The sequence below is a fragment of the Pogona vitticeps genome, chromosome 2 (genome assembly GCF_051106095.1).
Source record: "Pogona vitticeps strain Pit_001003342236 chromosome 2, PviZW2.1, whole genome shotgun sequence".
NCBI classification, from domain to species: domain Eukaryota; kingdom Metazoa; phylum Chordata; class Lepidosauria; order Squamata; family Agamidae; genus Pogona; species Pogona vitticeps.
This window is the reverse complement of record NC_135784.1, coordinates 201,566,264-201,592,494: the sequence shown is the minus strand read 5'-3', so window position 1 is coordinate 201,592,494 and position 26,231 is coordinate 201,566,264. Positions and strand designations below refer to the sequence as shown.

General features: G+C 41.6%; 2 protein-coding genes across 3 annotated transcripts in view; one reads left to right on the top strand and one right to left on the bottom strand.

Moving 5' to 3' along the window:
• Nucleotides 1–11,397: 11,397 nt before the first annotated feature.
• On the top strand, nt 11,398–20,392 carry LOC110086259 (purpurin). The gene is made up of 6 exons (XM_020807074.3): nt 11,398–11,518; nt 13,827–13,947; nt 15,005–15,141; nt 16,810–16,922; nt 18,079–18,291; nt 20,149–20,392. The coding sequence occupies exons 2-6, from the start codon at nt 13,828–13,830 to the stop codon at nt 20,157–20,159; spliced, it is 594 nt and encodes a 197-aa protein (XP_020662733.1). The 5' UTR covers nt 11,398–11,518; nt 13,827; the 3' UTR covers nt 20,160–20,392.
• A 3,606-nt stretch (nt 20,393–23,998) lies between these two features.
• The window catches only part of IDUA (alpha-L-iduronidase), a 62,816-nt gene continuing 60,583 nt past the window's right edge, over nt 23,999–26,231 (bottom strand). For both annotated transcript variants that reach the window (XM_020807065.3, XM_072991935.2), the window contains 2 exons: nt 25,909–26,009; nt 23,999–24,493 (listed from right to left, as the gene is read on the bottom strand). In XM_020807065.3, coding sequence (XP_020662724.3) covers nt 24,396–24,493; nt 25,909–26,009 — 199 coding nt within the window. In that variant the 3' untranslated portion in view covers nt 23,999–24,395. The remainder of the gene's footprint in view (nt 24,494–25,908; nt 26,010–26,231) is intronic.

Sequence of the window (26,231 nt, the reverse complement as noted above, 5' to 3'; positions counted from 1 at the left end):
GGAGGCAGTGACGGATTTTACTTTCTTGGACTCCGTGATCACTGCAGATAGTGACAGCAGTCACGAAAATAAAAGACTCCTGCTTCTTGGGAGTAAAGCTAAGACAAACCTAGACAGCATCTTAACAAGCAGGCACCTTGCCGACAAAGGTCCGCATAGTCAAAGCCATGTTTTTTCCAGTAGTGATGTATGGAAGTGAGAGATGGACCATAAAGAAGGCTGACTGCCAAAGAATTGATGCTTTTGAATTGTGGTGCTGGAGGAGACTCTTGAGAGTCCCGTGGACTGCAACCAATCCATTTTGCAGGAAATCAACCCTGAGTGCTCACTGGAAGGACAGATCCTGAAGCTGAGGCTCCAATAAGTTGGTCATCTCATGAGAAGGCTCCCTGGAAAAGATCCTGATGTTGGGAAAGTGTGAGGGCAAGAGGAGAAGGGGACAACAGAGCACAAGATGGTTGGACAGTGTCATCAAAGCGAACAACATTAATTTGACCCAACTCCAGGAGGCAGTGGAATACAGGAGTGCCTGGTGTTCTCTGCTCCATGGGGTTACGAAGAGTCAGACACGACTTAACGACTAAACAACAAGAACAACAAATTGACACAATGAGGCCTCATTGGGCTATTCTTCAAGAAGCTTTGCTCCCTTACAGTCTTTTTTCAAAAAAATTATTATTCAGGCCACCGTGCACATTTCCTCAGAAATGCTGATGCTCCCACCTCTTTCCATTCCACTCTTTTGAGTCTATTTTCATTTGCAAGTGTTCACAAACTTGAGTTGGAACAAGCTGCCTTTTCTCAGAGGCCCCAACAGAGTTGTAAAGCATATTTCTGTTATCAAGCTTTGCTTTTGAGCCAGTTCATGACCTTTTTTGATGATAGTATACAGTTGATTTCAAAACGATCCTCTCCATTCTACACTCATAAGGAGAGTCTAAAGTCTGAAGAAAAATGAGGAACCATGTGCTTAGGATTGGTTTCAGGTAGAGATGGGCATGAATTAAAAAATAATCACCAAATTTGTTCAAAAATTGCTTATTCGTCAATTTGTATTTGTATAAATCAATGCCCCCAACGAATATGAATCAATGAATTTTAGTGATTTTTGGGTTGTCAATTCATTAAGCCATAAAATGCTCCCCCAGGCACCTAGAAACATCAAAATCGTAGAGATGCTTTCTCTGATCCTCCTCTACAATTCTTCCAAGTTTGTTGAAGATTGGTTTCAGATGTCTGAGTTATACACCCATAGACAGCCCCCACCACAAAAGTTACCCCAGGCACTTAGAGACACCAGAATCCAAGAGAAGCTTGCCCTGATTCTCCTCTACAATCCCTCTACGTTTGTTGAAGATTGGGTTCCCCCAAACCAGATGCTAAAGGAATTTTCCTTGTTAATTATTTGTGATGCATCGACAAATCCCCATTTTTCTGATATCTGCCCATCTCTAGTTTGAACTACATGTCACAGGTTGACTTCCTTATTGGACCTTTAGGTGGTGCCACAGCACAACAACTGCAACTCAAAAAAGTTGTCTGGAATTCTGCTTGCGGGCATATATGGAAGTTGTCTCTTGCAGGGACATGAAGCAGGTTCAGAACTCTACAAACCCACAATAATCTATTGATCAGACGATTAGCTAAATAATCCTGAATTCAGCACAATCCTGCACATTTTCTAGGAAGTTTTATTCATGTCACTTAATCATTGAATAATAATAAAATAAAAATATTTGCATTTCTGAGCACATTACAGCAGGATTGTGTTGCTAGTTCTGACAATAACCATGAAAGACAGGTATCTCAAGATGGTGTACAGATGACTTAAATGTAACCTTGACAGCAGCTTCAGGACCCTCCAGGCCATTGTGTATGCTTACTGAAAATTTCTTGGCACCCTCTTGAATTAGCAAGAGAATGTTTGGATCTTTGGTTGAAGTTTCCTAGCAAATCATTATTGTTTTATGAAACATTACCTGTGTCAAGTGCTTGATTCAGAGCTTGGAAATAAAGTATTAAATTATTTGTATAAAAAGAGGAAAGCACTTCAGATCTGGCTTTTAACTTCACAGAAGTCTCACACTCATAGTTTTTCTGCTTGCCATAAAGAATAGTAAGTTTAAAATCATTATTTCTTTATTATTGAAATTATTTGTCTTAATTATTGATCAGCAGCCACTGACTGGTACCAAAAAGTTAAATAAAACCCGGAAAAGGGGTTGTAGTGGCATTGTGGACTGGCTATGTTTTAAAAATATATATATGATATTTTTTTTTACAAAAAGTAACGAAGACTTTTGCTAATATCTTAAATAATAGTGAATTATTTTTTTCCGGAGCTCACAAATATTTACAAAATGAATTAATTTTAACAGCCAATATACAGTACTAAGCTCCAAAGTGTTTTGTCTGGAAGTGTTTTATGAAAGAGTCCTAATAACGTTTGTGTAACTTGAATTATTTGGGTATGTCATCTGAAAACGCATTTAGCCCCTGGTTGCCCTGTACAGTTCCATGACCTAGACTCTCTGTGAACTGTGTCTACCTTCCCCTGTTGAAGTGGGGCTCATTAATGCAAACAGATGTCTGACCGAGGGCTTTTGCTCTTTGTGTGCACGTGCTGAATACGGAATGCTTTGGCCTTTGACAATAAGACTCCTTAGCTTTTTAAATCCAGCCTCAAGAGAGGCAGATGAAGCTTAGTTTACCTATAACTATAGAAGCTGACATCTCATAGTCCTCTGGAAAGAACGGAAACACATGGCCCTGAAGGAGCTGTTCTGCACCTAATTGACGCAAGAGAAGCTTGTAGAGCTGAATATGTGCAGCTTGCAAACTTGAGGTGCATATTATGGCTGCACTCCTGTACCTTCTCTTGGCTTTTGGGAGGAAAGGAAATGGCTCTTGACATCGTATAAACATATCCAATGGTAATGTTGATTCATTTCAACCAGGAGTGGGTTAGATTTTGTTGTTTTCATGTTTCCTCAGCAGGAATGCAATTTTTGCTCATCTGTTGTCCAAGGCAACCATTCTCAATGGGCCTGGTACATTTGAAGAGGGGGGCACAGACTGGAGGCAATTCTTCACATACCACCCTATAAGGCTCATTGTGCAACTTACACAATCCTGGTTCAACTTATATTCCTTTCATATTGTGTTTATGGGTATGCCCCAAAAAAGACTGAAAATGGCTGGTCTAAGACAATATGCCAGGACCTTGTCTGGTCTCTTACTACTTTGTCAATACGATTGATGCAGACTGGTTAAAGCATATGGTGCTCTCTCTGAGAGAATATTATTTAATCTGTATGTGGCATTTTGCAAATCCCAATAAAGGTAGGGTTTGGAGGTTGTTGTAAATTGTCTTAATAAAAACTCATCTTGTGGTTGTTGTGGGTTTTTCGGGCTTCTTGGCCGTGTTCTGAGGGTGGTATTTCCTAATGTTTCGCCAGTCTCTGTGGCTGGCATCTTCAGAGGACAGCACAGTTTGCTGTCCTCTGAAGATGCCGGCCACAGAGACTGGCGAAACGTTAGGAAAAACCACCCTCAGAACACGGCCAAGAAGCCCGAAAAACCCACAACAACCATTAGATCCCGGCTGTGAAAGCCTTCGCGAATACAAAAACTCATCTTATTTTTCAAAGTTACTTCTTCCGTAGCTGTGAGCTTCTTCTTGTAGGAAGTAATAAGGAATCATTCCTTCTCTTATAAAGTCTTTACCTGCTTCCCATTCTGTGGTGCAAGGTCCAGCTGATCCTCCAATTATATTAAGGTATTCTGATAGTTTATTCACCATATCCAGTTGTACTAAACAACAAAGGAAAGGAGTGTAGCTTGGACACTCCTTGTGGATCAACCTCCTTCCAGCCTCTGTAGCCACTTCCTATCTCCCTTGCATTCCACTCTGGATCTCTTCAATACAATTTACCACAACTACCCAGAAGAACACAAGGGACAAGGCTCCAATTCCTCCTTTCAGCCTCTTCTCTGTGCTCACATGCTCCAGCAAAGCAGGTGAACAGGCAGCAAGAGAAGGAGAACAGGATGGTGAGGAGACTCCTGAGGTCAATAGTGGGCCTTCTGTAGATGAGTGGGCCTTCTGTAGATGAGATGACTCCCTCTAGCTATACAGCAGAAGTACAGAGATCCACAGAGAAGAATAACTAGTTCCCCAGTCCCTCCATTTCTTATTAATTGATAAAGTCTCAGTACAGTAACTCACTCTGAGATATTTGTAGGAGAAATAATAATTTTTTAAAAAAATTATTTACAATTGCTTGAAATTACAGACTTGTGCATCCTGTTTTCTTTACTGTAAAGCAGTGGTCCTCAACGTTGAGCCTCCAGATGTTATTGAACTACAACTCCCAGAAGCCTTCGCCACCACCTCTGCTGGCCAGGATTTCTGGGAGTTGAAGTCCAAGAACATCTGGAGGCCCATGGTTGGGGACCACTGCTGTAAAGAGAAGGCAAGACACTCAACAGAGAGGTGGGTCTCTCTTTGAATTCAAAGGCGGGGAGGAATGATTGGTTATTGCTGGATAGGCCCCAGTCCAGAAAAGTCTCTCGCAGTCAAGAAAACTACAGGCAGTATGCGAGGCTGCAAATAAAACTGCAACAGATAATACCGTTGGGGGGCCAAGACAAGTAACAAGTGCGTAGTAAACAACATCCCAGTGGGTAACTGTGAAGGAGTCATAGAGGGGAGTGTGCCGTCCCCAGAAGATAAAGGAAAGAAGGGAGGGGGGAAACAGAGAGCAAGTGGGAACAAGAGGACCAGAGAGAGAACGTGGCTATGGAGGCAAAAAGAGAAAGAAGCTTGAAGTGAGCTTAGTGGAGGAACGTGAGGGTACGAAGGGGGTGGAACAAGAGTTGTCCGTTTGGGAGGAAAGTATAAGTAGCCAGGGGGAACGCCAATTCGAGGTAGAATTAGAGCTATGGAAAAGAAAGAGGGAGCTGGAGAGGCTGCGGGAGTACGAGAGAGTAAAGCCCCAGGAGATGTTGAGGGACTTCCCTAACCTAAAATTGGGAGGGCTATTTCCAGATCCTGTGCCAAAGGAGAGTGGGGAGACGAAGTATGAAACCCTCGAATGGTCGGTAGTAGTCTTCCACAAGAATAAAGGGCACGGACGACAAGTAATCAGACCAGGCTTGTGGTATAATACCCCTCTGTTGGAAAACAACTGGGCAAGGCACCCATGCTGTGGCACCATTTGCACAGTACGGAGCGCACCTTTGCGGAAACCGACAGATGCCGAGAAGTTTGGCCCAGCACCCCTCTAAGTTCAGCTGATGGAAGACCTGATTATGTGATGGATAGTTACGGCCTGTTGCCGGAGTTGAGTTTCTTTGACCCCATCGTGAACAATGTTGACCTGCCTGTTATTAAAAAAGACGAAGTTGTTAAGGTTAAGAAGACGTCTCCTGTGGTATTTACCGCGCAAAATGAGGAGTTGTCAACATTTGAAACTGAACCCATTCACAGTAACTATGAATTCCATATTAATGAAAACTGGATTCACTTTGGTGGGTAAATGAATCTATATTCTTCTGTCAACATAGCACCAGCTATATCACCTCTGACCTCATATTACTTTAAAGTAATAATTAAAAGTGAACACATACCAATGAATATACTGCATTCACAACAAGATCATCCATATCCTCCTTATTTTGTTCTCTTGGGCTTAATCAATGTGTGGACTGTTCACCATTTTCCAGTTTTTAAAAATACCATCTTTAATTAAACCAGAGTTTGTGTACTCCTGCTGACCTCTGCTTGTTGATCGGTATAGATCAGGGATCTCCAAAGTACGGCTCACAGGCCACATCTGTCCCACCTGGCCTTGTTATCTGGCCCGTCTGTGCAGATGGGCGGGTGTGAGGGAGGGTGGGTGGGAGTGCATGGGTGCAGGTGGGCGGGAGTGTGCGTGTTCCTTCAGCCCTCAAAATATATTACATGGCCCTCCATGTCAAAAGCTTGAAGATCCCTGGTACAGATCAATGTTTATCAGATAAAAATGTACTTGAGTGCACTCTTTACCACTGTTATGGTCTAGTATACCATAGAATCTTTTTGTTTTGAGGATGACATGCAGAACGACCCTTTCCATGTCATAAGTAAATTATGAAAAGGCCTAGAATATACAGAAGAATTCTACTTTCTCTCTCCCAATATCAGTATTGCCTCATTTTCTGGAAGATAAGGTGCTAAAGAGAATTTTATCACATTGCCACACTTGAATATAAATAACCATAAGAGGCAACATCACAGACTGCTAGACTCTTCTACTCTATTTTTTTAAAAAAATACAATGTTTTATTATATTTTAACACAACATGAACAATATCTGGGTCATGGCACCTGGACTTCTTTCTTATTGGGTTGAAATGTTTTGCTACTCATCCAAGTACAGTAGCTTCTTCCAGACTGAAGAAGCTACTTGGATGATTAGCAAAAGGTTTCAACCCAATAAGAAAGAAGTCCAGTTGCCATCCAGAGAACCTCACCTGGATGACTGAGAATCTTCACAGAAACATGAACAACACTGTTACAACAGGTAATATAAGGGGTATATGGGCTGATTTATTAATGGTGTTATATCCTAGAAGTTTCCCAAGGTTCAGAAGGTGACAGTTGCATTACATTGTGATTGATTAGAAGTACGAACAGGGAACTGTGTATAATTAATGCTCATCAATTACTATCTTTGCCATTCCTGTAGCTAATAAAATAATAAAATGTTTTTTAAAAGGTCACCTGTTTCTTTTTGCATTTTTGTTGCTTTGAGTTTTCTTAGCTTTTCTGTGAGTAGTGTATTCCATAGATTCACACAGTGACATTCAGTTGATAGAGCTGTACATGTTTACCATGGTTTAACTTCAATTCATCTATTGGTCATGAGTGTAAAGGTCAATAGATACTTAATTTAATTAGTCTGGATTCAGAAACCTGTGTTTCTCCACTAGTTGTTGAAGTGTAAACCCCATGCTAGTAACGACTGATGGAAGTTGTCGTTCAACAATAATTGGAAGGTCCCGATTTTCCCAGCTCTGTCTTTGGACCATTCAATATTGGGAACAGAGGAATTTATATATATAAATTATATATACTGTGTTTCCCCGAAAATAAGACAGGGTCTTATATTAATTTTTGCTCCAAAAACGCATTAGGGCTTATTTTCAGTGACGTTTTATTTTACAGTCATGTCATCTTCTGGTTGCTGCACAATGGTGGAGGGCAGGGTTTCACTGAACTGGGGCTTATTTTGGGGATAGGGTTTATATTACGAGCATCCTGAAAAATCATACTAGAGCTTATTTTCAGGTTAGGTCTTATTTTCAGGGAAACAGGGTATATATTTCATGGGATGTGCAGAGTTTGACCAGAATCCAGTTAACAGTAGCAACTACGGTAGACCCATTTTCATAAACGTTGGCTAACCATTCAGCAACTGATTGGATATGTATACTGGGTCTGAGAATTTGATTTAGCCCTTCGTACTGACTGCATTCTGAAAAAACACACACAGCTGTGGAAGGTCTGAATTCTTTTCTCATTGTGGTCACCAGATGCCAACAGGAAGCTCACAAACAGAGATGAGCATATCCATGGTGTCTGTGCAAGATGAAATCTATAACAGCAACGATAGCCTTAATTTTTTTTTTAAAAAGTCTGATTCCCCTTTAAAGCCCCCCAAATTGTTTGGTTTCAACAACTGTTGAAGAGGGGAGGATTTCAAAAATATTTAGGGATGGTCAAGTGAACGGCAATATTTATTAATTAGTTGTTTATTGAAAATATTTATTTCTTCTAATCTCATAAGGACCCTCAAAGGGTTGCACAGCCATAAAAACATAAGAATGTTGCCTGAAAACAGATGGTAATTTCTTAATGATATTATTCAAAGCAAAGGTACAAAGAGAAATCATTCTTGCTGTGCTCATTATATTTCTCAATGACAGATGCGGCAATGCATGAAAATCTTGAACTGCATAATAAGCTATTATTAGTGTCCCTCTAATCTGAACGGGATTAAAGGTCACCTGTGTCTGACAGGGCCATCATCTAATTAGTTCTGATTACAGTTGAAAAAAAACATTGCAAAGATTTCCCAAACATGGCAATCCATCTGCCATTTTGAGATGTTTCTCGCTGCTACTGTCGGAGTCACTCATTCATAATTCCTCGTTTACATCCATTGACTCAAGAAGACACAGAGTGGACTGTGGGATGAGCCAGTGGTGTTGCCATTTCCACTCTTTCATTCACAACAGGTTCCATTCATAATATGGCCCTTCTCAAAAAATTGCTATCAGCTTAAATTGGGATAGGCACTAGGTACTCCTGGGGTAATTTGTGCATTCCCTCAAATTTCCCCACATGTCTCTAAACAGGAAAATAAATTAAAATTGCTCTGAAAGTCTCCTTGTGCTATCTGAGTGTCAAGAGACAACCCTGCCGTGTTTTGAGGGTGTTCTAGCATCCCCAATGGGGGGTATGCCCACCATTTTTTATAAATGGTCACTAGATCATGCAAAGAGATTTTTCAGTTTTCAAAAACCTTGTGTGTGTGTTTAGTTGAAGCCATTTTATTGGTAACAAGAACTGATTGTAGCAACTTTTATCATCATCATCATGAGCAACATATGCTAATTAACTGCTTTGACTTCACCCTCCCCTTTTAGCTCTTCCCCCTTGGGAGTGAAGCCTTTGGGCCACTGGCAAATCTGTAAAATGGCCCTACTGAGACCAATATTACACCAGAGAAATGTTCCCCTACCTCCAGTGTAATGCATCGCAGTCACATGGTACGCATACCTGGATGAGCATCCCAATGTATTTTGACATTACCAGATCATTTTCTTCAGTTTGAATTGTTATGGCCGGCTATAACCAGGTACCAATTTATTTTCTGTCTTGTTTTATGGGGCACTGCAGTCCCTTAACTTTCACTAAAAAAATTAAAATATACAATGCATCTATATGTTGGGTACTGTTTCCTAACGGGTAGATTTTCCTCTGTTGCACTGGCACCTCTGGAAGCAATGCATTGCACTCAGTAGACATGGCACCCGCACCCAGATGGGTGCCACATCCATTCTGCTCACCAAACAGTAGGTGCGGTGATGTGACACCTACCAATACCTTTAAAGCTGTTGACATAAGTTTACCAACGTATCAACACTCCAGCTGTGGAAAAAAATTATATATATAAAAATTTATATATATACCGCAGTTACACCACTGGCTGGTAAAATTAATCACTACTAGCCATGAGTCTCATGACTGCAAATTTATGCTATGACCTAATTTGAGCATAAGTAGTGAACAATTCTATCATGTGATCCTGCCCTGAGATCGCCCTAGTTTTGCACAGTGGCCAGTTAGATGCCTATAGGAAGCCCACAAATGGGACCTGATTCAGCTTGTGTTCTTCCATAAGTGGTAAACAGAGTGTTAACTTGAAAGAGTTTGGTATAACTTTGCTAACTTGAAAGAGCCTGGTATATACAAACTCTGTTCTCATGAAAAACAGCATGAAAGCCAAACTTAAGAAATACTGAGAAGACCACAACCCACTGGCTTATGCAGAGTTGCTCCAAGGGTCAGATGTAATTATTCTGGTCTAACAATGTCTTATGTAATATGCTGTATTGAACGGAAGAGCGCTTATCCTGACACTGAGTCTCAGATGAGTGAAGTAGCTGAAGGTTTTCCACTCTGGGTTGCTGATGATCATCAGTCTGGAGCAGTTCATGACCTTTTAATGTCAAGTTAGTAGTGGATTCCGGATTAGTCCTCAGAGGCAGATGTTTGTTGAAACCTGCAAAGAAGCTTCCTTGAAGAACATTTCCCCCCCCCCCCCCCATATTACAGTTCCATGCGGGAACTGCTAAATGATAGAACAAAAATATAGTTCCTATTCCTGTTGAAACAAGATTAGAATGGACTAACCTTTAACTGTCTATCTGTTTCGTCTTTGCACCTGGAATTAGGGGGAATACCACTTCATCTGCCTGGGATACAAGTAGGTTTCTCATGACATTAAAATTTTACACATCGGTAAATTCTGATTTTTTTTAAAAAAAATTCTTAAACTACAACATAAACATAAACCTAAAATACATAAACCTAAATACAATTGACATGTGTTCCCCACCACCATAGTCGGGACCTCTTACAGTAATCCTATTCTTCCTCTGTCTTTATTCTTCTTCCTTTATTATCCTCATATGATATTTTAAATTTTTTAAAATTCTGATAGTTTTAAAAGTGAAAAGAAATTCTCCCCCACATTTGAGGCAAATACATCAAATGTAGAGATGAGCACACATCGAAAAACCAGTAGTTCATGTTGGTTCGTGGTTCGTGGCTACCCATGAACCACAAACCAGCCCAAACTCCCCAAAAATGAAACAGTTTGTGGTTTGTTGTTTAGGCTCGTGCCATGGGACTTCAAGACAAGGTGGGGAGGCAATAAGGGCAGGGGCAGGCATCCCATTTTGTTGAAGCAAAATGAAGGGCAGAGGGAACAATGCTCATTTCGGCAAAACAGGATCCATGAACTGAACCAGTTAGTGCTTTTTTCTGGTTTGTCGTTGAGTTCATGCACATCTCTAGTCAGATTCCGTTTTCCCCATTTGCAGCTTTTGAGAATGTTGCTAAATTCTGATTTTAAAAAAGCTAATGAAACACACAATTGATACCCATCCTTAGCCCCTTGCAGCTAAATGTCTTGGTCAGAGAGAAGGTGATGGTCAAAACGGATCAAAATTACAACAGAACAGTGAGAAGCAGCATGACATCTCACTCACTCAGCAAGCAGAGGGGAGTTCATGCAAGGAACACATGAAATCTTAATAATTTTCCACAGCAAAGCATAAGCGATAGCAAGAAAACATATAATCTAATTAAACGGTTAGAGGGAAACAGGTCTGGTTCTAGCCAGGATTCTATCTAGATACCCAGTATTTTGAACCTATCAGATATAGTTTTTCTTGTGTTGATTTAATATTAGGGATCTAATATGGTTTTTGGTGATGGCAAGCAAGAAGAGGGTCATCAGCCATTAAAGGGTGTGACCTTCCCGTGCACACTCTGACCACAGTTCCTCCCTCCTTAGGATGCATGAGTTTCTAAATTGGCAGGCCACGTGCTGCAGAGAACACAGGGAGGTGCCACAAAGGGGTCCAGATATGTAGCCAAGGTGCTTTTCTTATGTCAGCTGTGCTGGCTGAGATGTTGTCTTCGATTACATAAAAAGCCATATGTGTTTGATAACAGCAGATCGAGGGTCCAGTGCGAGGATTACTGGTGATGGTTTTTACATAATGGATTATCCAAAGCTAAGCATCTTACTCAGGTCTAGGGAGCAAATAGCCAATTAAGGCCTTTCCTGGTGCCTTATTTAAAGGCAGTCAGTGGAGAGCTGCTCATAGCCAAGACTTCTTCCGAACAACAAGGATAAATCATACGGAATAAATTCCAGGAGTTTTCCCAATCCATCAGGTAGGTCTTTCAACAGCAATAGATGATGCTATTCCATCTTCCTCTCTTCTTGTATTGTTGAAATATCTTGGTGGCTTTTGTCCGCTAAAATGCTTGAGTTATTCAGATGGAAAATTCTGCAATGTTTCAGTCAATTTTGGTCAATTTTTAATGCAACAGCTGGCATGAGAAATAAGGATGTAATGTTAGAAGTGTTCTACCTGTTGAACAGGGGGCAGATAGAGGTACTTTCTTCCACAAAATTAGGACGAGGGGATATCCTGGAGCCTATGCTTAAATGTTGAGGAAAAGACATTTGTCTTCTGACAACTTAAGCCTGTCAGGTGTGGAGTTTCTGAAACACTGTGGTTTCCACGTTTCTGGTGGTAACATCTGAAGAATGGTCATTTCACAGATGAGGCAGTAAGTAGACATTTTGCTGCCTGAGGAAAAGAGAGTGACCTGCTCCAGGTCAGGAGAAAAAACTGATTAGACGAATCACTGAATCACTGGGTATTTTCTGTAAAAAACAAACCAACCCAAGCCTGGAAGTTGAAAAAGCTAATCTCTATTAAAATTTAGCCATGTTTAATTGTCAATCATGCTTGCAGGACAATATACATAGTTTACTCTCCTGGAGATCCTAGTTATGAAACTGCACGGAGAACCTTTTATATGTATGAACATTCAGTGCCTTGATAATACCTGTATCTAACAGTGCTCTATAGCAGGGTTTAACAGTCATGCACATTGTCTTTCTGCAGTGTTAGTTGGCCTGATACTCTGGCTTAAATGGAGCCCTGCTTTGCCTTCCACACACTGGTAGTGGAGCATTTTCCTCCACAAGGGCAGCAGGCTAGAGGCAGTAGAGGAGGCGAACAAAGACCTCTTTAGGAAGAGAGGGCCATGGCTTGAAGCTCAGGGGAAACAGCGAGGGATGCCATTTTTGTCCGCCAGCACCCACCTCTGCCCAGTGGTAGAACTGGCCGTGCTCCTGAAGCCTGAAGAAGTAAAGTCCATCTTCCCCCTCACTGACAGTATAAATTAGCTGTCAGTGATGTCACACAAATCCTTTAGATTAGGATTCCAAGGGAGAAGGCTGGATTTTACACCCTCGCCAAGTGCTTACTGGTTTATTATTTGGATTACAGCAGTCAATTTGCTTTAAACGTCTGGTTATTTTAACCCTCTGTAATCGTCATTATCGTAACATCCTTGCTTCCCCAGCATGCCCTCTGAAGTGGTCCTCAACTGCACCCGCCCTGGAACCAGGCCAAGTTAGTTGCCTCCTAGTAAACACAGTGGGAGGAAGGGTCTGCTCCATAGTCTTTCCTCCTTGCCAAATAGTTGCTTTATAAACAAATATAAGCAAACCAAAAGTTAGCAGAACAAGAGTTACTTCAGATACACACATGTTGTGCCCTTTTCCTTAGTCTAAGGAAGATGCTATATTAATATTACTCTCTGCATTTTCCTTACAGCCAAGATAGCTGCCTTTCTTTTTCATTCAAATCTGCATCTTTTTTTTTTTTTGCATTACAAAGATTCATGGAAACCCAAGTGTTGAGTAGGATTCTCAGTGAGGTGTAATGGATAGAGTGATGGACTAGGACTCTAGAGAACAGAGTTCAAATCCACACTTGGCCACAGAAACTCACTGGAGGAGTAAAACTGATAAAACCACTCCTTAAATATCTCACTTGAAAGCCTTACTAGGGTTGCTATAAGTCAGTTTCAACTTGACAGCACAGAACATACACGCAAGTGTTGAGCAATCAGTCAGAATATGGATATTCATGCTGTTCTGTTGCTAAGTTCTCTTTTGGACACGAGTGACAGTTTCAGCAACATTATTCCCTTTCCCCCTTGACAGTAACTGGGATATTTTGCATGAAAAGAGATATGTTTTATTGTGGATAGTCAGGGCCCAAGGGAGGGGGCAGCCAACTCCCCGATGCCAAATGCTGGATATCGTGAAAAGGCAGCAAATTGTGACTTGCTTCATTTTTGTTGCGTTTTTTACTGCCATGAATGGGAAGAAGTGCTTTTGGAATTTCTGCCTAGCTGGCCAAAATAATATGGCTGTCTTTGGATATGTTGCACCATAATTTGGGTGGGTTGTTGGGTAGAGAGGGAAGAAGATATTTGCTGCTCTGCTTCTTGGGCCCAGCATTGAAGAAGCTGGGAGTCACAGCAGGCCAATTATGCTGAGATGTCTTTAGCTCTGCTAATACTTGGGCGACTATCTTGAATCACTACCCAGCTATAATAGCGGAGAATGAAAACACTACGAGCTTCTAATAAAGGCTGAAATTGTGTTACTTTACAGGATGAAGTACACGCAGTATACATTCCTGGTGACGTTGATCTCCATCCTTGATTATTGTTCAGCGCAGCCCTCCTGTGCTGTGGAATCATTCTCGGTGAAGGCTGACTTTGACCCCAAGAGGGTAACTATCAACACTTCCTAATGCAAAGGACATAAGAGGGCTGGGTTGAAGCAGAAGATTTGCACAAGTGTAAATACTAAGAGCAGGCTGAGATATTCCTTTTAATCTATTGGACATAACGGGGTGTTTTTCAGTCTGTGTGAACTTCCATCTCTCTGCTTCTACAGTCAAAGCACTTTCTGGGAACTTGCTTACAACCCTGCATTCATTGTTTGTTTGTTTCTTGGTTACATTTGGGAAGGCTCATGGACCAGAAAAGAGGGAGCACTTCACCCTAGTATTTCAGAGAGGCACCCCACTATCTCAGTCACAAGCTGTCCACACATACATACATATCTCGTCTTTCAGTTGGTCCACACTTGTTTGGGGCACTAGATGTATTATGTGTTATATGCAGGGTAAAGGAGCTGCTCTGAGGTGGCCAGTTGCACACTGTTACTGGTAGTGTGTGGAAGAATTGATACTAAAATCATAGAAACATGAGGGCATGGGGGCTTTTAGAACTTATTTTGTCCCTTTAGTGAAGGAAATAGTGTACAGAGTTGGTTGGAGCATTCCCAAAAAATGGCTCTCCAGCCTTTTCTTTTAGACATCCAGAAAAGCACAACACCTTCCTCCCCCCCCCCCCAATACCTGAACTCATCAACAAGCTGCCCTTGTGATCAAGAAGATTCTCCTAATGGCCACCGGAGATCTATCTTTCTCCCACTGAAGCTCATAAAAATGTAGTCCTACCCTCTGAGGCAGCAGTAGGACAATTTCAGGCCTCCAAATATAACACCAGGAGAACTTTTATTTATAAAGTTGCAGAACAGGGTTTCAACCATGCTGCATCAGTTCTTTGGCAGGATTCCAGGAATCAGTTCTAGGTTCCATATTTCAATAAATACTCAGTTCTTTAAAGTCTGGATTTAAATTGTCGAAATCTGCTTTCTTTAAATTATAGGCAGTCATCAGGTGGCTAGCTTAGTTCCTCCTTGCCTCAGTTAATAAATTAACTGGTTGACATGCAATGGATCTCCTTCATGTGATCCTTAATATGTCATTTGCATTTTAGTATGCAGGTAAATGGTATGCACTGGCTAAGAAAGACCCAGAAGGGCTGTTTCTACAGGATAACATCTCAGCCGAATATACCATAGAAGATGATGGCACCATGATTGCATCTTCTAAAGGCAGAGTTAAGCTTTTTGGGTAAGTCACAAGATTGTAAGAGTGAGGATGGAAAATGTTTGGTGTGTGATATTATGAGACTGGTCTGAGAGGGCTTTTTAACTGGATTGTTGTGCTCTGTTTTTTTTTAAAGTATTGATTTTATTACTATTTTTAACATAATACTTCTTTAATTATTTTTTAAAGATGTAAGCTGCCTTGGGTTCTTTTTAAGGAGAAAGGTGGGATAAAAATATTTTAAATAAATAATACTGCAAAATCTGCCAAGCTTTACACTAAAGCCTGTTTTGAACGAAGCTAATGAATCCCTGCTCCACTTTTGATGATGTTGTATAATGACCAGCTATGTGATCTCTGGCTGGCATCCCCTCAGGAAGATGCTTATATGTATTTATAAAACATCATCAGTGCTGAAGAGCAGGAAAAGAATTAGATGTGAACAGGACCCAGCACCCAATGCTAAAAGTGGAGAGAAGGCAGGAGTAAAGGAGGTGGGGCAGTTTATTGGACATTTCACCTCAGATTTTTCCCCTCTCTCCATTGCCTTTTATTGAAAATCTGATGAATGCCTTGGTTGCTGGGCAGGCGGGGGCTTTGATACTTCCACAAAAAACAAGACAAAAAAATTCCCTAGAGAACTAATGTCCTCTTCACATTCTCCTCACCACAAAGTTTTCCAGTCAACCCAGGCCACACTTTCAGCTGCCAGTTGTGAAAGCCTGGACAGAGAAACTGATTGGCCATGTTTAGGCCCATTTGTCAAGCTCAGGGATCCTAACAAATGAAGATCAGTCACTTTTTTTATATGCAATTGGGCTCAGCAAACGAACAGTGAAAGGAACCACAAGGTAGGATGTTTGATGGGCTGTACCAGAAAAGAGCCAAACATTATTCTGTAAAACAACAAACCAACCCAAGCCTGGAAGTTGAAAAAGCTAATCTCTATTAAAACTTAGCCATGTTTAATTGTCAATCATGCTTGCAGGACAATATACATAGCTTACTCTCCTGGAGATCCTAGTTATGAAACTGCACAGAGAACCTTTTATACGTATGAACATTCAGTGCCTTGATAATACCTGTATCTAACAGTGCTCTATAGCAGGGTTTAACAGTCACGCACATTGTCTTTCTGCAGTGTTAGTTGGCCTGATACTCTGGCTTAAATGGAGCCCCGGTTTGCCTTCAGGCACTGTTCTTATGGAGGCCTTCTGTCTCTTGATGGCTGTGTGCATGACTTCTTCTTCTTCTGCCAATATAATTTGTTTATTTAGATTGAATTTGACTTCTTATACTTCATAATCTAGTAAGCCAGCCCGTCCAAGTGCATTGTGGGAGGGGGGAGGTTCCCACTCATTCAGTGGGATTAGGACCTTGGACTTCTGGATCCCAATCCTGCTATAATCCTTCAAGAATTAATGGGACAAGAGAGGGGGCTCTTCCCCTATGCTCATGATCTTCCTACAAATTAAGAGTCGAGAAGACTATAGACTGGGTTCACTGAGGAGGGCAATACAAGGAAAAGTTGCCTTTACATGGTAGAATGGGCTGGAGGTTTTGTTCCACAGTGACAAATAAAACTTATATTACAACCACCTGTAGGGGAATCTTGCACAGGGCAAAAAGAAAAAAAAAGAAAAAAAAAGATCCACTCGTATTGAAATCCATGTTGCTGCTTTCCTGTTTCAGATTCTGGGTGATCTGTGCTGACATGGCTGCCCAATATTCAGTGCCTGACCCCACCACCCCAGCAAAAATGTTCATGAATTACCAAGGCCTGGCGAGCTACTTGTCAAGTGGAGGTGAGTGAGATATCAGAAATCAGAAAGTTAAGAGAAGGGTACAGAGTGCGTCCTCTGAAACCTGGGAATGGCAGAGCGATGCATTTCTGGAACAATGCTCAACAACCACTGATTGTGGGGTTTGGGCAGGCCTGGAGACCTTCCTGACAATATCTTAATGGCGTAGGCAGTGAAAAGATCCCAGCAGTGAAATTGAAACTCATGCAGATTTATTTATTTTTTTATATTGTATTCATGTTAGCCAACTTGACTAGAAAATAGTAAAGTTAGATAACAACAGAGATGAAAAAGCAATCAGAATTCACACACACACACACACACAGAGACACACACACACAAAGCAAAATTGTCAGCACAGGGTTCACGAGAATTAGAGTGCTAAGAACAAGAAACATTACAGAGGCATATAAAGAATGAGACTGGCCAATGGGGTTGGATATCTCTTGGGGGGGCTCTCCCAAATCAGGGGGGCCCATAGCTGGAAAAGGCCATGTCATAATAAGGTCAGAAAACTCAGGTCATGTGGGAAGAGAAATGGGCAGACCTATGACAGAGTGAAGCAGCTGTTTTAGGTGAGTGGTTTCGGATATCATGAAATGGTATCAAATAGTTCATTTTCACTGCCCATGGAGAAAGTTAAGTGTTTCTGTTTCAGAGGCCAGGAGACTTTGCTAGGTTGGAGACTATATAATTTAATGAAGGGTGAGCAACAGGGAGGTGATATTTGCTGGGGTTTCCCTCCTTTTTTTTCTTTTGGCAGTGCAGCCCTAGAATAAACCCAGCATGTGGCTGCCATCTTGACAAGAAGGATGCTGGTTGGGTCATGTCCTTCTGTGGCCTCTCCTGTTCTCTCCCCTGTGTATTAATCTTCCTCACTCTTCCCCTTCCCAACTTTCACGGAAGGAAAGCTTTTAATCAGACACATGCATGCTGCTTTTCCTTTCTTTCTTGTATGACTTAACCAGCTCCTACATAATTATTTGCTTGTCCTGATGGAATGTCTGAACAGGCAGAGCAGGGGACAGTATGTGCAGACATACTGAGATGTTCAGAAATGAAACTGCCCGGGCTCTCTCCTCTAGTCATATGGAGGGAAAACACACAATAGCTGATGTCAGACCTTTTCGCTTCACTTGGGCCCTTGATATGATTTCAGGTGACAACTACTGGGTGATTGACACAGACTATGATAACTATGCCATCACCTACGCCTGCCGCAGTCTGAAAGAGGATGGCTCGTGCGATGACGGCTATGCCCTTATTTTCTCCCGCAATCCCCGAGGTCTTCCCCCAGCCATCCAGCGTGTTGTGCGCCAGAAGCAGGAGGAAATCTGCATGTCTGGCCAGTTTCAGCCTGTGCTACAGTCAGGTCGGTAGAAATGCTATTTGGCTCCTGTCTTTGCAAAGAAAGTTTTTTAAAACAGTTTTGGGAAAGGTTGCCTATGCATCTATGAGTAGCTCACCTGCAAGGGCAATGTGACCTGAGGCAAAAATGTTCATGTGAGTGTGATCAGAGCCTGATCTGTAGGATGCCCCAATCTCCCTCATCAGGTTAGGAGAGAGGGACTAGTTTTGTAACTCCTTGGCCAGGAGTAGGGAAACTTTAGCTCTTCAGCTGTTTTGGGGCTGCACCTTCCACAGCCGTTACTCTTGGCTACACCATTTGGGATTTGTAAATGTCGAAAGGTAAAACATCTGGAGGGCTAAAGATTTCCACCATGAGCTCGGATCTAATCTGTCTCTGTTCTGTAGCTTTGGGTGGAGGAAGAGCATGAAACAAAATTGTAAAGGGCCAGCTTATGCTCTTGCATGTTGAAGAGCAGGTCCAGGACTGTGGGGCCTTTAGGCAAGACAAGTCAGTACTGTATTCCAGCGGGACCATCCTCTAGCATCCACTTGCTCCATTCTTTCTCTTTTTCCATGGGTAGCCTGCTACCCAAGAAAGTCTAAGGTCAAAAATGACCAGGGTCTTTCAGCTCTGGGACTTGCTTGCCACAGACCACTTTGGTGCTTGAATGTGTTGGGAAGGCACAATAGGGTGGCAGCACTCAATGTAAGACATGCTACCTCCAAAGCAACATTTGTGCATACACCAGGCTCGTGAGCCTTGGACCAACGATGCTCTGAGCTCAATTCCCAAACAAGGTTGCTCTTTCATTGCATTTAGTAAGGGTGGCACTTCAACAACAACAAAAAAACAAAAACACATTTGGAAATATATATTACAAATAATTTCTGCAAGGGCTCTGGAATTTGGCTGTTCTTTTTTTTTTTTAACCAAAATATTTAGATGTCTAAGAATGGTTTGTTGATCATTACTTTGTAGACTCTACTCTATCAGGACAAAATTATTGGATTTTTTGAAGGGGAAAACAAAGATTTTTGTCTGCCTTAGCAAGATTTTATAACTGTGGTGGTACTGGAATTTAGAGATACTGAGAATACCTCCAGTTGCCTTACCACTGAAATCAAGAGGCAACTTTCTAAATATATTACACGTATGTCTTTGACAAAGGGGTGAATAGCTAAGCCTCCCCAGCTGTGCTCAGTGTTCAAACCAATGGCCTTCACAGGGATGTGTAATAACACTGCCGTGCAAAGAACTCCCTCCACCAGGAGTGTGTCAGGACTTCTTTGCTCAGGGATTTTGGGGGTCTTTCTATGAATTGCTCCAAGTAACTATCTTAGCAGGTCTTCCTCTTGTGCTCTCGCTCTCTCTTTTAAGCTACTCCATGGAGGATGTAACTGAGGGAAAAATGAGGGAAAGGAAGGTCACAAAGAGCTATGACCGTTCACTTTTCCTCAGTGTTTGCTGCTCAAGGATATGTAGTCTTTGAGATGGTAGTCAGCTTATATTGCTAGCGCCATAAGCCTATCATTTGAACACGTCTAGAGCCTCTTAAAGCTATCTAAACCGAGGCCACCACCATCTCTTTTTCTAACGTATTCCCATATATCACGTATGCCTTGTGTTAAAGTTGTACTTTTCTTTGTTGAGTAGAACCTAACTGCCAGGTAATTATTCCATACAATTATATTGAATTACTTCAGGCTCCAATATTATGAAAGACAACTTCTCTCTGTTTACTCTTTCCACACTGTTAAAACCTTTTCTGCAGCTGGAGCTGAGTAATGTTTTGAAAGACAACAATGCAAAATGTTCTTCCTGAATCCCACTTACGTTGTGGCAACAACCAACATATACTTATTTTGCTTGTCTCCACAGGGGCCTGTTAAATCAAAACACCTCCAGTCCCGAGTTGGAGCAGAGGCCTGGTCCCTCCATCCGGACATTTCCTTTCATACATAGCTTGGATTAGAGTGTTTTCTTGAACACATCTAAGTGTCGGCTTGTTGTATTTAAAAATTTTTTTGTTCTAATTTTTTGCACTTGGGTGCAACACATACTGCACGTGTGGACTCAAAGAAGTGTACTAATGTAACATTTGTCAATAAATGTTTTTCAGTAATCTTGTAAATTAGTTCCTTGGGCTCGTCTTCACACAGGCATGTTTTTTTTTGGGGGGGGGGTTCTCCTGCATGAGATGCAGCAACATAATGGCTGTGGTGTTCTTTGTTATGTGTCATCAAGGAATGACACATAACAAACCTACTAGGGTTGCTATGGAATCCAACTCATAGCAACCCTAGTAGGGCTTTCAAAGTGGAATATTTAAAGAGTGGTTTTACCAGTTCCACTCCCCCACTGAATTTCCATGGGTGAGCAAGGAATCACATCCAGGCCTCTTGAGTCCTAGTCTGTCACTCTGTCCACTACACCACACTGGGTATCTAGTCTTCTTTGCCCTCAAACAAAAGGCCCAAACAATGTTTCACAATTTCATGCCAGATTCTGTCCTCCTCAGTTCAGCTCATCTGATGTCACAACTTCATAATACTCCCCCCCCCCCCAAACCCTATCAGTATAGATCATGGTATGGAACAAGTCCAGGGAAGCACACATATTCCAGTGATGTGAAGACAAAGACTACAAAGGAATGAGAGGGGAACAGAATTCTACATGGGGTTGCCATACTCTCTGTAGTATATAGTTCTATCTAAACTGGCTAATGTACCACAAATCAAAGGCAGAAACTATTGGATTTGTGTCCATCTGCCCCGGAAGGTCATCTACTTCATTTTCAGTGGCAGCTATTCCAGTCAAACACCTTCAGGCTCTGGACTGATTCTGCTCGCATGGAGAGGAAGAAGGGATTCCTTTCTATCTTTTTTTAAAAAATGTTATTTATACAAAAAAATACACAGAAAACACATAACAAAAATACAAAAAAATACAAGTAATAGTGCTTATTATAAACTAAATTCTAACATGCACCCCATACCCACAGGACTCTATTTACTGTAATACTTTTTTTTTTACAGATTACTTCTCCAAAATTGTATTGAGTATTCTTTAGAGGCTTTCCCCCTTCCTTTCACTAACACAAATTCCACAAATTTACCCCAAATATCATAGAAATTGTTAGAACTTATTTCCCCTATTTTGATTTTTGATGAAAAGAGGGATTCCTTTCTCAAGCAATGAAAACTTGCTAAGCTACAGCATGTTCTGATACTCCTGGCTATCCTTCAGTCCTGAAATTCAGCTAGCGTCTCACCTGCCTAGCATCTTCATCCTTTGGTTCCGCATGTGTGAACGTGCCTTGAGACAACCTGGGAACCAGCGGACAAGATAATTTCCCCCTTAGCAGGCAGTTACTCCTTTACATTTATACCCTGCCTCTCACCCAATTCAGGAACACAATATGGCTTAAAAATTGGAGGGGTGTGCATTCCCCCTTTGGGAACTTTCTTTAAACAAGGAACCTGGCCTGCACGTCCAGCTCTGCATTTTAGAATTGTTTCTTCTGCATCACACCCAGCTCCGTAATGCTCAGCCTGATGAAGATTCCTAGAGTGTCAAAAACCAGCTTCTGCACATATTTTAGTGGTCTAATATCAGCTGGTTGGACAGCTCAGTAACTTGGGTACCTGGCTGCAGAGACAGAGGTCAGGGGTTTGACAGAGCCTTCAAACAGAAGAGCCAGCCTGAGTAGCTTTGGGCAAGCTACATAGTCTCAGAGTGACCCCCCCCTAAGAATGGTAAATAATCTCTGAATATTCTATATCCAGAAAACCCTGGGAAGAGTTGCCATAAAACAAAGCTGACTTGAAGGCACACAATTAATGAAGATATTATACACCCTTGTCTTTAGATCCCATCTTTGTATAAAACTTCCATTAAAGGAACAATTGAAAAATGACACATAGCATCTAAGTTGAACATGTAAATTCCTCTCACCGAAATGGCAATGATAGAAAATGCAAGTTTGCTTCTGAAAATTCATTTCAATTTATGGAACTCAATAAGGGCACCCCTCAAAGTACCCTTTTGTGTCTTCACAGTGCTTGGTGCCTCCGCTCTTTTTATCCAGCATTTCTTTCTCCTGTTTCATTCACATTTCTTTTTTTTTCCATTCTGCTTGTCCTTCCAAGATATCAAATATCTATGGGCTTGAACTGGAACCTGTATCAGCACTAGGTCTCCTTCAACAGAGAATTGCGGCCTACCACTGAAATTTTGCAACTTACCTTTTAAAAAAAGTTATTTGTGACTTAGCACTATGGTTTCCCAATACTATCTTCATTTCCTCTCCAGAGCCCTGCCAGTTGAGTTATTGTGAGGCACTTTGTTGTTGCATAAATCTGTCACTCAAAACCATGGGTGCTACTGGAGTGGCTTGCCCAAGGCAACCTACTGAGTTCATGCCTAAGATATGAAATGAGAGTTTCCTTTCTAGATTGGCCACAGAAGCCTCTGTGCTGCAAGGTCAGAAGACCAGCAGTTGTAAGATCGAATCCAAGTGACGGAGTGAGCTCCCGTTGCTTATCCCAGCTCCTGCCAACCTAGCAGTTCGAAAGCATGTAAATGCAAGTAGATAAATAGGTACCACCACGGTGGGAAGGTAACAGCATTCCGTGTCTAGTCGCGCTGGCCACGTGACCACGGAAACTGTCTATGGACAGACGCTGGCTCTATGGCTTGGAAATGGGGATGAGCACCGCCCCCTAGAGTCAGACAGGACTGGACTAAATGTCAAGGGGAACCTTTCTAGATTGCTATCCATTCTGCAGTATTATCTTCCAATACGGGCCGCTGGGCACAGAGTTTTAGACTTTTTTGTTTTGTTAGTCAAGGATCCACATACTGACATCAGATGGGGATACAGTAGCATGATGGGGGAAAGGTGGAAATGCACCAAAGGTCTACTATCAGACCTAAGCATAAGTAACAGGTGAAGAGGGCTTGTCTTTCAAGTCCACAGTGCATCATGGCCACTCTTCACAGCATGACCTATCTAAGTAATCTGGGAAAAGGAAATCCAGCTCTTCTGCCCCACTTCACTCTCACTTTCTTTCATTTGAACACATATTTACAGATAATCTCTGCCCTGCTCTGCAAAGCTATGCAGCTTCAGATGGGATCTTCCCGTGCATAAACATTTGGCTGCGCTTGATGGTACATATGCTACATTCCATTCACAGAAAGGACCAACACTTACTGTCCACAAGAATGCAGGTTCTCAAATTCTTAGTATGTTTTGTTTACCACAACATGCAGAAAAAGAACGGATCCTGAGGAAGGAAGGACTTTCCCCTCCTTTTCTCTTGTTAATATGTGCAGGCGGGGCAGGATGTTCTTGAAAGAACCTTCTTTGATCCAAGGGAGATAGGCCAAAATGACTATCCACTGGTTTGGTGGTTCTTTCATCAGCTGAGCAGGTCTTCGATGCTTCCCTGCCCCATTTCCTCTGTGTGCTGCCTCTGAGTCAGTGCCCACCAGAGTAAGGAAGGGCTGGAAAGTGCCGAACACCTGTTTGGCTGATAAACAAACTGGAACAAACAGACGAACCGGCAACTTGTGCCCATCTCTATTATCCACCTCTCCCCCATGCCCACATTCTATTATCCAGAACCAGCTAGTGGTGGTATTTTTGCAACTGAACTGAAAAATCTGAATGTACACACAAACAGTCCAAACAACAACAGAAGACTGCAAGACAGAGAACAACACATCACATAAATTATGCACTTTATTCTTGCCCTTTGAGGACACACAAATTCTTTAACTTGAATTGACGATTCCCCTCTCATTACAAGCAGGGATGGTAACGTGATTATCTCATTCTGATCTGAAAAGAAAGGAGCTCAACAGAAGCTGCTGCTCTGCCTCGGTCTTGGGATCGGAAATGTTTGATCCATGAGGTACTGCCGGATTTGAATTCCCGTTGGCTAAAGCAGGTGAAAGTTGGAAGTTCAACAACATTTCGGCGCTTGGAGATGTCCTACTACGTTGCCACATACTTTTGGTAGAGGAATGATTGCTTTTAGGAAGTTCAGAATACAAGGAAAGGCAACTGGTCAAAAAGCATGATGGTGTGCTTTTCAAACTGTAGCTTGCATGTTTTCTTCTCAAGATGCTCCATTATAATACACTGGCCAAGAAAACGGGCCTGCCCTGTCCCAATAATCGACAGCACGCACTTTGTAAAATCCTGTCACTGTTGTTCCTGCAAAGGAAGCCCAAAACATAATATTACGTTAAGGTTTCACTTGCATTGAGAAAAGCTAGAATGAGCAGGCAGAAATATTTTGGCATGTATGAGAGTATGTATATCTGGGTTTAAAAAATAAAATAAAATATATGCTTTAGCTTTTTTACCTCACCAAATGTTCAGGTTATAATGGCAATATAGTTTTGATCCTTTCCAAAACCAGATTAGCTTTCTTGAAATAAATATAGGCCAAGTGGGCTCAAGTTAAAGGAAGCCAGATTTCGGTTGAATATCAGGAAAAACTTCCTAACTGTCAGAGCAGTACGACAGTGGAACCAATTACCTCGGGAGTTGGTGAGTGCTCCAACACTGGAGGCATTTAAGAAAAACTTAGATAATCACCTGGCAGATATGCTTTGATTGTATTCCTGCATTGAGTAGGGAGTTGGACTTGATGGCCTTGTAGGCCCTTTCCAACTTCACTTTTCTATGATTTCTATATTCTAAGTGTTTAATCTATATGAACTCTTTTTTTTAAAGGGAGATTCCTTTGAATGCTATATATGACAGTGCTATGGAGCAACATGGCACCAGTGAAACCTTTGTGAAATTAATTCTATGGGCAGGAACAGAGAATTATACCACTCCATTAGAATTCCCAGAGGGCCATCTGAAACCACAAACCTATACATTAAATATATATACAGTATATATTGCATGGAAAATGACGCTGAATAAGCCCATAGAGGCTTCTGTAGACCTATCTACCCTCACCTGGTCCCATTCTTATCCCTCAGAAGCCTTAAACTGCCCCTAAATCAATTGCCCTTCTATTAGTTCAAAAAGCAAGCTGTAGATTTCACACAAGATCTTTCTGCACATGTGCAACATTTTCCATGATTCCTGCCTTTTAAAAAAATTCAAATTCAAAGAGATTAAAAAATATGTTCAAATAGACCACCTACTTACAAATGTTGACAAGTTTGAAAAACAGCTGGTGGGTTCTGTGTGTACACATTATACAACTCTGAATCAGGGCTATTGGCTTGCAGAACATTTAGATTAGCAATGTAAATTGTATTTTAGGGAATGCAGGAATAATTTTCTGCACACCACTCTTTTTCACAGAAATGAAAAAGACCTCCATCCTTCTAAGGTTTCCTTCTGCTGGTAGCAGTGGCAGAATCTGTACTGACTGGGCACCACTGGCCCTTCAGATATTCTAAGAGTGCCACTCCTATAATTCCTGGGCATGCTGTCCAGAACATAAAGCATAAACTTTCAGAGAGATCCATGCTTCCTCTTTGATTGCTCTATACTTTCCAACACAAATCTCCAAGTATGAAGAGTCTGAAACTGAAAGATCACGAGTTGACACAACCTTCCATTGGTTCAGAAATTGCAAACAAAGACAATATATTGAGGTTTACCTGGACTATAGACCAGCATTGTAAATATACTGTCTTTGAAGCTGATCTGGTGGTATGCTTTCCCATCCTGTGAGAAAACAACTTCAAACTTTTTCAGACACCTGCGTGAACAAGCAAACAAAGATATCACAGAGGATGTAAATAAATTGTTGTCTCTCTGCAAGGGAAGTGTGTTTTCAAGGAGTTATTAGCAGAAACAGAATCAAACTGTGCCAAATCGACTTACTGTAAATTCAAATTAGGCCCAATGGGCTTGTGTTACAGTCATACCTGTATTGCTGTATCTCCATTCCATCCCATGACATGTCTGCTTGATAACCTTT

Excerpts from the sequence above, each read along its gene's own strand:
- LOC110086259 (XM_020807074.3), top strand. The coding sequence starts at position 13,828 with ATGAAGTACACGCAGTATACATTCCTGGTGACGTTGATCTCCATCCTT. Across the intron at positions 13,948-15,004 it reads CTGACTTTGACCCCAAGAGG|TATGCAGGTAAATGGTATGC; the intron begins GTAACTATCAAC and ends TTTGCATTTTAG. Across the intron at positions 15,142-16,809 it reads GGCAGAGTTAAGCTTTTTGG|ATTCTGGGTGATCTGTGCTG; the intron begins GTAAGTCACAAG and ends TTCCTGTTTCAG.